This window comes from Manacus vitellinus, unplaced genomic scaffold (genome assembly GCF_001715985.3).
Source record: "Manacus vitellinus isolate BGI_N305 unplaced genomic scaffold, ASM171598v3 scaffold_46_pilon, whole genome shotgun sequence".
NCBI classification, from domain to species: Eukaryota; Metazoa; Chordata; class Aves; order Passeriformes; family Pipridae; genus Manacus; species Manacus vitellinus.
This window is the reverse complement of record NW_021940578.1, coordinates 4,285,484-4,299,894: the sequence shown is the minus strand read 5'-3', so window position 1 is coordinate 4,299,894 and position 14,411 is coordinate 4,285,484. Positions and strand designations below refer to the sequence as shown.

Below are 14,411 nucleotides of genomic sequence, written 5' to 3'. Positions count from 1 at the left end.
AACAGCTTGCTACTTAATGACATCAAAGCCCGATGCCACTGAAATCCAAACCCCACTGCCAGCTAATGAAGGGCTTAACATGAAAGCCTCTGCAAAGAGCAAACCCAAGCTGCTGACAGGAACAGGAATGGTGCAAATGTGCTGGGATCTGAGATCACTGGCACATACCCACAGCACAGCAGGCAGTAATGATTATTAATTATTTAAGAAAAGAACATAAGAGCTCCAGCGTAAGCTGAAAAAAATATGCAGAAGCATTGCTCTGGGATCCTCCAGTTGGATTACTGTTAATTAGCACAGTACATGAGTCTGAGGGAAAGATCTAAAAGCATCTTATGCTGGTAGGAGTGTATAATTAAGCCATCATTTGCATCTTTGCAATAGTATGAATTTCCTTACTGATAACATCATGGCACAACACCATCTTATGACTAAGTACTGTCTAGCTCTCCTGTTCCAATTCAGCTGGCTGACTGTACAGCAGTGCAATGCAATCTCACAGAGCATCAATTTAACATCCTGCCTTTATTTAGAAAGGGTTTTAGCAGGGAGGGACACCATAAGGCTTCCTCTACCCCGGGAGGATTTGAGGTTTCTTTTCTTAGAACTGAGCTCCTGCCCCACCTTAGTTTGTTCCCTCCAGCTTACCGAGGTGTTGGGCTACCAAGCAAAGTGACATCTTGCCACGGGTCTCTTGTATCATCACAAGACAGGACAGATGCTCAAGAGGCCTCTTAACTCTACTAGTTCTGCAAGACATTTAGTAGAATTTTGTTCATGTCTCCTGGGACTGCACAGACCTTCCCAAGGCAAACACGGGATAGAGCTGCACTTGATCAAATCCATCACCTCACCCATCCCCACCCCGCTTGCCCCAACCACATTCCCTCAGCAGGGCAATGTTTGGAAGATTAATTACCTGAAGGTTAAGTCTTTCTAACATTTTTACAAGTATTGTGTAAAGGCTTGATATTGTTTTATAAAAATCTATCAGATTAAATGGATTTTTCTTTTCAGTCACTCCTAATCTCTCGTTTAATGAAGCTGTTGTTTGTTCCAGTAAGCCAAAACTCCATGAAACCTTCACTGAATCCCTGCTTGACTTAGAAAAATTCTCTCAACTCACCCTGTCCTTCCTGATCTCCAATGCTTTCTTAATCAGCTCTGAAAATCACTGAGGGTTCCTTCACAGCACAGCTGCTTCCACCCTCCAGGTCCCCCTGTATTTGTTGGCATGTCCCCCTCATTATGGGCTTCCAGCAGCATCTGCACACACAGGCCCTGCTCCCATTATCCCTGACCCAGCCACACACAACAACAAGGAAAACTCTTTCTCTCCAAGATGTGTGGTACCCAATGAGGGACTTGTTTTTAGTCTGGAATCTCTTTTGTTAATCTCTTATATTTTAGACTTAGCCTGACAATTCCCACCCATCAAAATCAAGCTCTGATGCAGAAATGTTGCAGTGTTTCCTCAAAATTAAATGCAGTTCAACCATTCAACCCGGTGTACTTTTGGGACACTAAGAAATGGTGGAGGGCACAGCAGTCAGGTGAACTTTCCATGACTAGGGGCAAACAAAACTTGTGTAGATTAGAGAGATTATATTAAAAAAAATAATTAAAGAAATGGTTCAGCTGTCTTCATTACAATATTTTATGATTCTACATGGGCTGTGCAGTGAGGAGGTATGCAGAGAGATTTTCAAGGCATGAACAAAAAAGCCCTTTACTGTAAGAAAGGCTATGACAATCATCTTTTTGTTAATCCAGGCTTAGTTTGTGTGGCAAGAAACCTTCTCAGCTGCGTGTTTTATTCAAAACCAGAAGTGTTCCCAGATTAAATTTGGTATTTACAAAGTTGCAAACCACACTCTTTTACAATAACACTACAGAACTTAATTTCCATCTCCACCTTATAAGGATAAAGAAAAGCTGTTTACCCAGACATTACACCTCTGTCCACGGGATCTGCAGGTGGATCTGATGGTTTCCAGCACATCTCAATTATTACTGACCCAGTTTTGGAGGCATGTTCAAAACATCATCCTAAATGTTATCAAGCAGCAAACTATTGTGATAGCAAGATAAAAAAAATGTCCCGTGATTAGTACCTGTTTAAATGAGAAATCTGCTATTAAATATAACATTTACACATGAGTGAGTTAAATTATTTTGGTGCATGATACAGCAATGCTGTATCCACCAACCTTGTGTCTGTATTTCCTCTTTGGAGACCTTATTTCAGGGACTACTTATTCTGAAACATTTTTATTTATCCTGTCAGATGGTGTCAGGTACTTTGGGCCACTCTTAGAGATGCTCTGAACATCAGCACCTCCCGTTTCACTGAGGTGTTTAAAAGTAAGAGCAGAAAAATCTTGGGCAACATCAACTCCAGTAATTCTCCCCTCACCCTCACAGGCATAAACCCCTTTTAAGGTAAAGTTAAAAAAACTACAACCTCACAGCAAGACCAGGTGGCACATTTTCCACGACTCCTAAAGGAAAACTCCAATGTGAGCACTGCCATTCCTCTCCTGTGGGCAGACAGAATTTAAATAAGAGTTACATCCTTCCCCAGAACTCAGCGAGGATAATTTTAAAATGATGGAGGTGGGGAAACTAAAAAGGTGCCTGCAGGCTGACTTCTATTTCTTTACAATGTAAAAATCCTATTTGTCCTTCTGTGGGGAGGGAATTGCCACACTAGAAACAAACCCAAATGGTTCTATGTGAATTTGCCTCCCATTTCAGCCACTAATGACAGAGCCTTCACTGCCTGGTCAGTAGGGTATCATTAACACAGAGTTCTCTATCAAAATGAATTTGACTTTTACAGGCAAGGTAACACGAGGAACTAAGGGATCTCTCAAGAAATCTTGTATTTTTCCTTCAAGACAAAGATAACTTGCTACTTTTCCATTCAAGATCAAAGAAGGGAAATAATACAAGGAGACAAAGACAGAAGAAAGAGAGACAGAGCATTTGAAGCTTCAATTTTCTCTCAAATGCTTTTCCTTTCAGATCAGTACAATCACTGAATTCACTCTATAGAAAAAGAAGATTAAAAAAGGGAGGTTACATATGGCCAAAAAAAAAGGACTCTGGGAACTTTGCTGATGTGTTTAAAGCTACTGTACTTTACAATTCTTACTTCAGAAATAAAATGATAAACAAAAAACAAAGCACATTTTAATCTTCAAAGCCATGTATGATCAATAACAACTTCACAGCACTCGATATTCAAGGATCATAATCTGTATTTTACTCCAGGAAAGATGTGTACAGAAGGAGTGATCTGCCAGGGTCTAACACTGAACTGGGGATGGAACTCACACATCACAAGCTCGTTTGTTAAACAACAAATCCATGCTTTCATTTAGCAGTTGTTCTTTTGTTACCAGTTTTTATTTGAGAAAATGATTATGATAATAAATAAATAATGGATTTTTTTCCCCAGCTCCTGCAGAAACATTTCAGACAGTGGTGGAGGTACATCCCAGGATTATTTATCAAAATATTTAGCACAACACACCAGTTAACTTACTATGACTGAAATCAACCTAACACTTCAAGCAGGCCACTAAACTATTTGTGAGGGTCAACACATGAACAGCTTCACACCAGCAACAGCTTCCTTTTTAAATCACATTCATGGTCAGGGCCTCCTGCAGGACACAGCCAGTCTCTGATTTCTGACCCTGCACAGCTTTGGAGGAGGGAATTCTGCCCTGGCCACTGAGTCTTCCAGTACTGGTCACTGATCTCATTCTCCACCTTTGTCCATCTCAATCACCAGAGAACTTTCCAAGAGCAGAAGCAGCACAACGTTGAAAAGATGTTCAGTCAAGGATGAATTTAACAGGAATGTTCCAACTGCCTGCAGTACAGAAGCTTTGCAAAAATCCTGAAATATTTACAAATCATTAAAAAAAAAAGAAAGTTTCTCCTGGAAACATAAACCTCTCAAAGGAAGAGGAAGAAGATTTCCATAGCACTGGGCTGTAAACTCACTGTTGGAGTGCTGAGAGATTTCATTTACATCCTAATGCTGCAAGGCAGGCTGGGGGGTGGGGGGAGAGAGTTCCTTAGCACCAGTAATGAGCAGCAGGGAAGAGGAGGCAGCTCCGGTCCCCATGGACTGTTTTGTTCGCAATAATTTCAGACTCTCTAATAATGCCTTTTAATAAGCTGTTCTCAGCTCTGGAGCTGCAATGAGCCTTTGTCAGAGAGCACAATGCTGCCCCAGACAGGAAAATAGTTCTGACAGAATGGACAAAAGGCCCCAGTCTAAATAAAGGCCTCTTTAAAAAAAGGCAGGGAAAAGTTCCACCAGTGAAAAACAGAAATTATGCTGGTCTGTACCACGTGTCCTTTCATTTCTAAAATGCTACATTTCCAAAAGGTATCTATTAAAGCAAAATACAGGCAAGCAACACATCTTCTAGTCTACTCCTCCTAGTTTACACTTAGACAAACTTGCTTATTTATAGGGTATTTATGCCCTGTAAGTGTACATGGACTGACCATGTTCATGTTCTGTTTATAATCCATGCCATTCACTTAGTCTCCAAGTGACTGCTATGGGATTAACACTGCAACAAGCTGTCCAAATTTAACACCATTTCCACTCACTCAATTTAATGGCACTTCCCACTGAAGCTCATTTCTAGCTGTACAAGCCAAAGACGTCTATATGATAGGCAAAACATGATGTTCTACTCCATTAAACACTGACAAATACAGGTCCAAAAACAGTCACACCACCATAAACTGGAACCAAACTCACCCTACACTTGGGTTTAAAAGCTGTTTTATAAACCATTACTAATTCTAAAATAACTGAGTGTCATCCTTTTAGTACATTTACTTCTCCATTTTTATAATTCCAAGCACTAACAGAATCACTTTTTTTTTTTCCCCTAGGAATTCTTCTCATTTTTCGAATATGATCACCCATCCTTTTCTTTCCAGCAACAGACCTACTGTGATGGCAGTCACACATTTTACAGCTCAGAAACATGCCTGAAACTTAAATAAGACACATTGCCCCCCCAAAAAACCCAGTCACTAAAACCAGCCCAGAATCTGCCCTGGATACACTGATCACCTTCATACAGGTGGAGATCTCATAATGTTTCCCCTCCTTTGGAAGATCTCTAAAGAAAGGAAGTGCCAACTCCTTGTTAAAACATATAGTCCAGAGAACCCCCAAATTGCTGATGTTTGAACTCTTTGTGCACAAAAATAAAGCTACTTTTTTGCCTATTTTTTTTTTCAAATAGAAGCTTTATACTTTTCTCTAGTTACTGGTAAAATAAGAAGGGGAACAGGTATGAAATTAAGGTAAGAAATGCCCTTAGTGTGGTTTTGTTGTTGCCAGTATCTTTAGTTCAGCACTTGAACATATGGTAGAGCAGACCTTAAAATGTACATTTCTCGAGCTGAAAAACTTCAGGGAAATCCAGGCTTCCAACCAGCTCTTGACAAAATGCAAACAAGCACTTAACTGAAGTGCAAAGGAGTCAAAACTTAGGGAATTAGGTCCCTAGTAGTGATTTTACAAATTACAGTTTGTCAGGAAGTTAAGCACACATCCAGAGTAGTTTCTCCACCCTCTGAGCTAAAGGTTCAACAATATGAGATCTCAAATCCTCCTACACCGAGTTTATTCAGGATTCCAACTCCTAAGGGAGGCACAGCCCCTCCCCTCTCCACAGCACCTGATCAATACACTGAGCAACACTCGCACTGATCACATAATGGGAGTTTTCCCCCCTTTTAAAACCTGTTTGTACTTGCAAGTTATTTCCTGGCACCTCTGCAACCCCGGGAAATCAGGGCAGTGGGTGGCTGGACACCAGAGCTGAAGGAAGAGGTCACAGAAAGAGCCTCTCGTTGCCATTTCCTATCAGTTCCCTGTCGTTTCCATACACAAGGTTAAATTACTCCCCACAGGGCTGCCATTGTCTGTCGGCCGGGCTGGGACACAAAGTGCTCATTCATGTGCACGGCAAACAAGCAGCCAAGGGCCAGTGATCAGCATCCAGGCTCCTTTGGGGTCTTCTGCAAACAGTTTGTAGGAAGATGGCATTCCAAATAAACCAAGTCCATTTTCAAAGCTTCAGTGCTGTCCTAGTACAAACTACTTAGTGGGGAGTCCAGACAAAAATTAAGACAATGTGAAGAATCACCCAAAAAACCACTCACCGGGACTGCTCCTGAAAAAGATCTGCTTGCCACAACCACATGCAAAAAGATGAAGTTTTTAATAGTTAGAGAAATACACATTCAGAAAAGTTCCAAACAGCTGATTCTTTCCCAAGACAGACATACCATGCTTTTGTTTCTAGAGTTCCACTCAGTGTTCAGCCTCAGAGCTTGTATTACTTAAGGGGTACAGACACCAAGGTTCCAAAGTGCACTTAAGGCTGTTTACTTCATATCTTCTGGTTAAGAACCCAAGAGGTTTTAGGATTTGGAGTTTTTTTGTTTTGCTTTGCTTTTTTTTACAACATGCTGGAAATAGAAAACCCAAATGCAGTGTGACAGAAGTCCAATGCTGTTGATAACTGGAGAGACACAAGCCTCACACACCCTTTCATTGCTTTGCCTTTTCTACTTCAACACTTGCTAGAGCAAAGACTTTGTCTCCTGATCCTATGAGGGGGGGAAAAAAACATTTTCAGTAAGTATTAGTAGAAATTGTGAATGTCCTTGTGTACGATTTAAATCAAGCAGAACATTTGAGATGAAAAGAAATCAAACCTACATTGTGAAAACCAGAACACTTGAGCTAATGTAGAAAAATAAAAGAGACTGACTTGGCAGGTGTAAAGCAGGCATGGGCCTGGCTGGGATGGATGTTCCCTTTCCCCCAGGAGCTCTTGGAGAGCTGGGATTTGGGTTTGCAGCTGGAATGGTGTGGGGAACACAGCGAGGTTTGGGCTCCTGCTGAGCAGTGCTGGCCCAGCAGCCAGGCTGTCACACCCCCAAAGTCCCTGGGCTTGGGTGGGCAGGAGGGGACATGGCCAGGACAGCTGAGGGGCCATTCCATGGCACAGCACACTCAGCAGTGAAAGCCAAGAGAAAGGACAAGGTGGGGAATTCATTGAGGAGACATTTGTCCTCTGAAGGAACTGTTACACACCGAGGCCCCACGCCCCAGAAGGTGGCTGGACATCACCTGCTGCTGGCAAGTAGAGGATTAATCTTTGTTTTCCTTTGCTTCTGTGCACAGCCCTTGCTTTTATTAAATTCCTTTATCTCAACCCATGAGTTTTTAATTCTGTTTTCTCCCCACATCCTGTTGAGGAGGGGGAATGAAAGAGTGGCTTGGTGGGCAGCTGGTGGCCAGCCAAGGGCAACCCAGCACACCCAGAGCTCCTCACAAAGTCCCCTTTTGAACAAAAGGGTTCTCACCTCACTTACACTCTCAGGAAGAGGAGTGCTGAAAGCCAAGTCAGAGACACTTTATTTGCACCCTGACCTAGTCTGGCACGTTCCTGCCATTCACAGTTCTTTCATCCCAGTTCTGACTGCAATGCCAGAATGAACTGTGGTGCTGATTTAATGCACTTTATAACTGAACTTTTGATCCTGTCAATATGGTTAGAGGTGTGACAATCACAGCAAGGAGCTGCTTTAAAGCTGTATTTTGACAACGTGCCAATAGTTGCCAAATTCTCTGCAGCAAGCAGAGGAAAAGGCTCTCCCGAGGAAAGTCATTAATGCCAAAAAGATCAGTGTTTAAATGTAAGAGCAGCACCTCTGCTTCAGACAGACCATTCAAGCCTTCAGATGATGGGCAACACTTGGCATTTTGTGGGCATTTGGCCCTGGATTTACCTGCTGTGTTACTTTTTCCTCATGGATAGTGTATCAGAGCTTCACTGTTAAGAAAATGTACACCAACATTTAATGGTATGAATGTTTGGTTCACATTTTCTCTTTCACAGGAAACCAGAGGTATTTCTATTAATCAGAGTTCAATGAGGCAAAGAGATTGGAAGTTCTGAGAATGAAAACTTACCAAGGTCAGTGGAGACTCTCTCAAACTGGCTCAGGGCTGTACCAGCATTTGCTGACAAGAACATCTCATCATCCCCAGTGAGCTAAATCAAAAAAGGCCACAACTGTGAACTTCAAACCTTAACTGTGCACATTCCCACCATCTCCATGGGCATGGACATGAACTATGATGGGTTACAGCATCTGTCCATTTGCAGCTTTTAAGTGGCAGTGTTACCTAACACAAAACTAAAACCTAAACTAAAGATACAACCTACTTCCCCTGCCACTGAATTTTCCCTCCAGGGCTCCTGCCAGCCCAGGCAGGACAGGATGTGCAGTGCCAGAAGTGCCTCCACATGCACCATAAAGTTTCCAGCTGACCTCCAGTGATCATTTGTGATGGAAAGGTCACACTGTACCTGAGCACCTGAACTGTGCAGAGGATAGCAACAACTTTTTTGTCATGTGGTCAGTACAGTGCTGAACTGAGGTCTAAGCTCACTTCCTATCACCTACTGAGGAAAGCAAAAACATGCCAGCTTTGACCATGTTAAGGGCCAATGACCTAGAAATGGTTCTCTGCCTTTAAAGTGACATTTGCACATGTATATTTTGCTTTTATGTATGTGCTCTGATGCCTTGTGACAGATGCCCATAAAATATTTACAGTAATGAAGCAGTAACCTACATTTGGAAGGTTCAGATATTCTAAGTTAAAAGTCACTCATTTAATTAGCCTCAGATACACATCCTTATTAAAGCAAAGCATAAGGGTGTCAAACTGTTCACAGTGTTTGCATCAGTTTATTAGTTAGAAATATAAAAGTCAGGTACAGGCATTCAGGATGGTGTTGGAATGAAGGAAAACATATTAGTTACCTGCCTTTGCTGAGCTTTGTGAGCAAGCATCCAACTACTTAAAATTTTGCAGTATTGTGCAGGGAAACATGTAATTTTTACTCTCATGGTTCACATCCAGAAGAGATGTGAAACTACTGCCCTAGCAAGTCCTGTGTGCAGTAGGTTGCTGATCATTTTAAAAGATTCAGAGGTTAGGTCAGAGTGTGGTAAAGTGGCTCCATGTGGTGATCCGAGGAACTCATGCCAGGAGGGTTAGGTATCTTCATGCATTCAGTTCACAACCTTAACTAGACTTTTATGTATCTCCAAAACATGCTTTTTTATCTCTGACAGTCAAGCAATAAAAATATTCTGAGGGAAAGCCTTTGCTTTGGAATCTACCTGAACTGCAGCTCCTTTAAGCACTGCACTTCATCTTTTCCATTACATTCCTTCATTTCCTAAGAAACCTTAAGCACAGAGACACACAGCAACTCATTTTCTTCATATGCCAGCCACAGAGAGAAATAACAACTTCTCTTCCTCCCTCTGGTGGCAAACCCAGGGCTTGTTCTGCTACTTATGGATCACTGGGGCAACAATCCCCTTATCCCTCATCTCTCCAATTCCTTTACCTCACACCAAGAGGTAAAGAATATTGTATTATCAACAGTATAAAAATAAGTGAAGCTGGATGTGTGTCAAAAGCTTTGGATAGTTCCTGGTAAATAGTTGGGAGCTTTTATAAACATGATCCTCTTGTGCCAGCTTGTATGTGATTCATTTATATGGCCCAAAGAAAGCATTTTAAAAGTAGAAACAGCCTTATATAAATGTACAAAACTATTTGATACACGTTCAGCAGTGAGTGCTTCAGAAAGCTTGGCATTAAAAGGGAAGGACATTTATATACTACAAAAACAAGTTGCATTTTACCCTTTGCTCATAAAAGTCGTAATTTCTTATTTTAATTATTTCAAATTCCTCTTAAATATACAGACAGAGAACTCTATCCACCTGAGTTTCACACCACCACCTTACCTTCTCACCAAGCTTCCTGAGGGCAGTCAGGATTTCCACTTTCTGTTGGGTGTACAGGTCTCGTGCCAACTTCCCAACCATTAAGTCTCGGTCCATCTGCACATCAGGGGGGAAAATAAGTCAAAATATATAATCTTCCCACTATTTCACTCAACACAACAGCATGAGAAATGCAACAGCCTAAAAATATCCTCAGTAAGCACAGACCCACAGCAGGAAGGGACAGAGCTATCTATGATTTAAAAGATGGCTGGTAAGCTTTTCTGAATGTTCTGCAAATACTCTTTACACCTGACCTTGGCTTACTTGATTTCTCCAAACTTGAATCTTTTTTCATCAAAGACTGATAATCACTCAAAATTATGGATTCACATATCACTGGCACATGGAGCAATCACGTTTGATTTCACTTTATCTGCATCTTCAGTTCAGTCAGATCTCTGAGTGCACTCTCCAGCCCTCAGTACAACCCCAAATTTTCTATTTGCAGTTTACTCACTTCACTCTCAATGTCAATCCCACTGTTGTTTGGAAGCAAGGAAGATAATTCAAGAAATACACATTGTTGTCCCTGTTACTTCAATAAACATTTAAAATTGAACACATTCTGAAAGAGACCTTCTCCACCTCTTTATGATGCTGACACCAAGTTTTCCAGCACACTCGGTGCTCTCCTTGCAATCATTCCACACTTGAACCAGTCTGGCTCAAACAAACAGATTCTGCAGTAAAACAAAAAGCCTTCACCTCTGCCAACCTCGTCCTCAGTTGCCTCGGCTGCTTCTTTGCAAACATTCTAATCACTTCTGGGGTTTTAAAGGCTTGGCTGATGGCTGCTTGTATTGCCTGCAAGGAAAAGAGCAAGAATGAGCAGGACTAACTCACAACCAGCAGCTGAAGACAAGATGAAGGAGGGCTGGAGAGCATCATTAGCACCCTCTGCAGCATTTGATACAGAGCTCTTCTTTTTTCTGTATAACCATGGAAGTAAGATGAAAAAAAATACAGGACCTTTATGCAGGGCTTGAAGAATCCACTCATTAGTGCAACTACACTAAGAAAGAGCTGTGAAATTTTTCATTACAGTCCAGGTCTTACTTTCTAATAATTTCCAGCACTTTCCTGATATTAGCACAGTCTTCATGCCAACACTGATGATTACAGCTCTTCTATGGACAAGCATAATGTAAATGATGAATCCACAAAATCCTTTGTGGATTATCAAAATTATCATTATTAGATCTCCCCACAGTTATCTTTGGACAAGTCATGACCTCTCTGGAAACAAAATCCTAAAACACAGGGCTTAGAAGGAACAAATTATGCTCTAATTAAACACTGAAAAGAGAGAAAATAGATCAGAAGTTTGGAAGTCAGCATAAGATCAATAACATAATATAAATATTAAATATATAAATATATAATAATAACTTAAAGTCACACAGTCATTCCTACAGCCTTTTCATTTGGACTGGTATGAATCTGAAACACAAGTCAGCAAGAAGAGCACAGGAAGTGCTATCTTATGCTTTCTAACAAACAGGCATGAATTGTACTTCTCATGATATATATTAGCCTGGACTGTCCATTAGACCTTTTATATTAAATTTCTATTATTTTATGTTATTTTTTCATATATTTAGTCCCTGCAATTACCCAGTATTGTGGTTATAATTCTTCAATATTTTTTCCCTTTTAAAATGAAGAGATCTATGCAAGTTCTTACATGTAATACACAATAAAAACATCAGTTACATAGATCTAGGTTTCACACAAAAATTACAGTGAACCACTTGGATCTATTTTCTATTTCATCAACTCCAGGAAAAATACAAACCATTTTTAGCAGCCCATCATCCTTACCAGCTGCATCCCACTGAGCTCATCCACCAAAGTCATATCTCCAGACATGATCTTCTTCAGGGAGTCGTTGAACTCACTCAGCTGCTCCAGAGTTTCTTTTTTGGTCTCCTCATACTCATCTGCATCCAGCTCCTCTCTAAAGAGGATCCAAGAAGACACATTAATTCACAAGGTTTAACCTGAGATGTCATATGGAGAAAAGGGCATTGGGGAGTATCACAGAGCTCAACTCCTCAGGCAGCAATGAATTCAATTTTATTAGCCCACAGAAAACTAATATAAAATCACATTAGTTTTTCTAACTTTTCATGTTATTTATGCTAAAAAAAACCCCAAACATCCATAATTATAAGACAAACCAAAACAGACACAAAAGCTATTTGCTAACTGATATTAAAAAAGCCCACAAGGAAGTTGTGAGTTATGTGAACAGGTATTAGAAGCTAAAAAGTCACACTGAGATATAAAGAAACCACTGAGTATTTCTGCCTGCATTTTCTTCAGATGAGAAATAAAAATATCTTTTCTTTTTAGATATAATTTTTACTACCTAACACAAACATCCTACCTAATTAAAAAAATATAAAGCCACAAGAAAACACAAAAAACCCCCCAGAAAACCCACAAGATTTTTGAAAAGTACCCCTTTCTTCTGCCAACCAGTTAAGAAAATTATTACCATATATAAGCAGCTATTTTTATTACCTGCATTCTTCCAGATCTTGAAGCTGCTGCATTAATCTGTCCAACTGCTCCTCCAAGTTTTGTTTTAGTTTGCTGGTCTCTGTTGTTCCTCTTGAAGCCATTTTCTGTTTTCACATGAAAGTTTTCACTTGTTACGTGACACTCCTAGGAGAAAGTACATTTTATTGTTTGTATCAACAACTATCAACCTATTTAAAATGCTCCAAATAGCAAGAAAACGATGCAGCATCCTGCTGATGGAATGCCTGACCACAACACAACACCTAGAGATCCTTGTAGTGGAAACACAGAAATGCCGGGCTGTGTGTACGGGATTATCTTCGCGACAAGAGGCGGTTCACCAGGGTAATAACTCAGCCACAGCACATACAACCAAACGAGGGTCAAACCAAGTAGCAATTACTGGAATGCAGAGGCCCCGCTATGTAAAGCAGCAGATTCGCCTCTCCCACGGCCCCCCGAGCACTGTTCAGGAGACACCGCGGCCGCAGGTGTCCCAGGGTCGGGAACGCCTCCGGCAGCACCGGGAGGGACGCGGGGCACTCCCGAGGAAGGCCGGGGGTCAGGCGGGAGCGGGCACAGAGCCCGCGGTCAGCGGGGCATCCCCGGCGGTGAGGGGCTGCACCACGGCCGGCGGCCCACGAGGGAACGCGACCTCCCGCCGGCAAGCGGCGAACGGGCCTGAGGGGGGGAGACCCGGGCAGGAGGGGCGAGATGGCGGAACTCGACATTACGCGGGTCCGCCCGGCCCCGAGGCTCCGGGCCCGGCTCTCCTCACCCCCCGGCCCCCGCTTCCCCTTCCCCTCTCCCTCACCCGGCCAGGCCTCGGCGGGGCGGGCCCGGACCGTCCCCCCCGGCCCCGCTTCCGCCGCGCCCGGGCCAATGAGCGCGGGCGGGGCCGGGCCCGAGAGGGGCGGACGGCGGGACGGGGCGCGGGGCCGCGCGCGGGATCGGACCGGGGAGTGCGGGATCGGACCGGGGAGTGCGGGATTCGGACCGGGGAGTGCGGGAGTCCGGGGGGCGGGATCGGGCGCTGGGGCTGGGAGGGCAGTGCTGGGGCCGGAGGGGCATGCCTGGGGCCGGGAGGGCATGCGGGCTCCTCGAGGGCAGTGCGGGCTCCTCGAGGGCAGTGCGGGCTCCGGCCGGGCAGTGCTGGGGCAGGAGGGCAGTGCGGGCTCCTCGAGGGCAGTGCTGGGGCCAGGAGGGCAGTGCGGGCTCTCCTCGAGGGGAGTGCTGGGGCCAGGAGGGCAGTGCGGGCTCCTCGAGGGCAGTGCGGGCTCCGGGGCCCGCCGGCGCTGGGGGGAACTCGCTGGGACTCGCTGTGCGGGGTCGAAGCCTCCGCACCCCCCCCCCGTGCAGACCCCCACGGGCCGGGTGTTGCTGAAGCGTCCAGCGATGCCCACGTGTCGTGAATGTTTAGCGGCGGTTCTGTTCTCTATACGTAGAATATAATAAATTCTATGCAGAATATACAATACAGTTGTGTAAACAGGTTCGATAAATGTTTGGCTCTGAATTGTAAATGAGATTGAGCAAAGCATCCTTACCTGTTTTGTCCCCAGGCAGGTTGGGCTCCAGAACGATCCCAAGACCTGCTGTAGGTGTATTTTGATGTTTTTTAGGGCAAATACGTGTCCAATCCGGCTAATAGCAGGGCTGCAATCAGCACACACTAAATGCTGGTAGGATTATGTATGAGATTATATATAAGAATCTGTGTAAGGAGTACATCACAGGGCACCTCATTTTTCCATCAGAAGAAACGGGGAAAATAATCCAGGATGCCCTACACTTATAGAATACCCAAGTGAAGGCCATTTTACTTTATTTTCCCATCTTAAGTCTTTGTGGGGAGATTTTACTAATATTTCATTTGCTATTTGGCATAAGACAGCATTAATTATTTTAAGACTGGTCTCAGTTTTATGGAGCTAAACACCTGTGTG

General features: G+C 43.2%; 1 protein-coding gene across 5 annotated transcripts; it reads right to left on the bottom strand.

Moving 5' to 3' along the window:
• Positions 1 to 1,779: 1,779 nt before the first annotated feature.
• Positions 1,780 to 14,126, bottom strand: LZIC (leucine zipper and CTNNBIP1 domain containing). Of its 5 annotated transcripts, XM_029962358.1 has the most exons (8): positions 13,280 to 13,336; positions 12,466 to 12,609; positions 11,761 to 11,896; positions 10,645 to 10,743; positions 9,898 to 9,993; positions 8,036 to 8,117; positions 2,465 to 2,540; positions 1,780 to 2,071 (listed from the first exon to the last, which is right to left on the bottom strand). In XM_029962358.1, the coding sequence occupies exons 2-8, from the start codon at positions 12,564 to 12,566 to the stop codon at positions 2,050 to 2,052; spliced, it is 612 nt and encodes a 203-aa protein (XP_029818218.1). In that variant the 5' UTR covers positions 12,567 to 12,609; positions 13,280 to 13,336; the 3' UTR covers positions 1,780 to 2,049. The 5 variants fall into 5 exon arrangements, with proteins under 5 accessions (XP_029818218.1, XP_017934925.1, XP_029818217.1 ...); XM_018079436.2 differs by lacking the exons at positions 1,780 to 2,071; positions 2,465 to 2,540; positions 13,280 to 13,336 and adding exons at positions 6,250 to 6,663; positions 14,013 to 14,126; XM_029962357.1 differs by lacking the exons at positions 1,780 to 2,071; positions 2,465 to 2,540 and adding an exon at positions 6,250 to 6,663.
• Between the last annotated feature and the right edge of the window lie 285 nt (positions 14,127 to 14,411).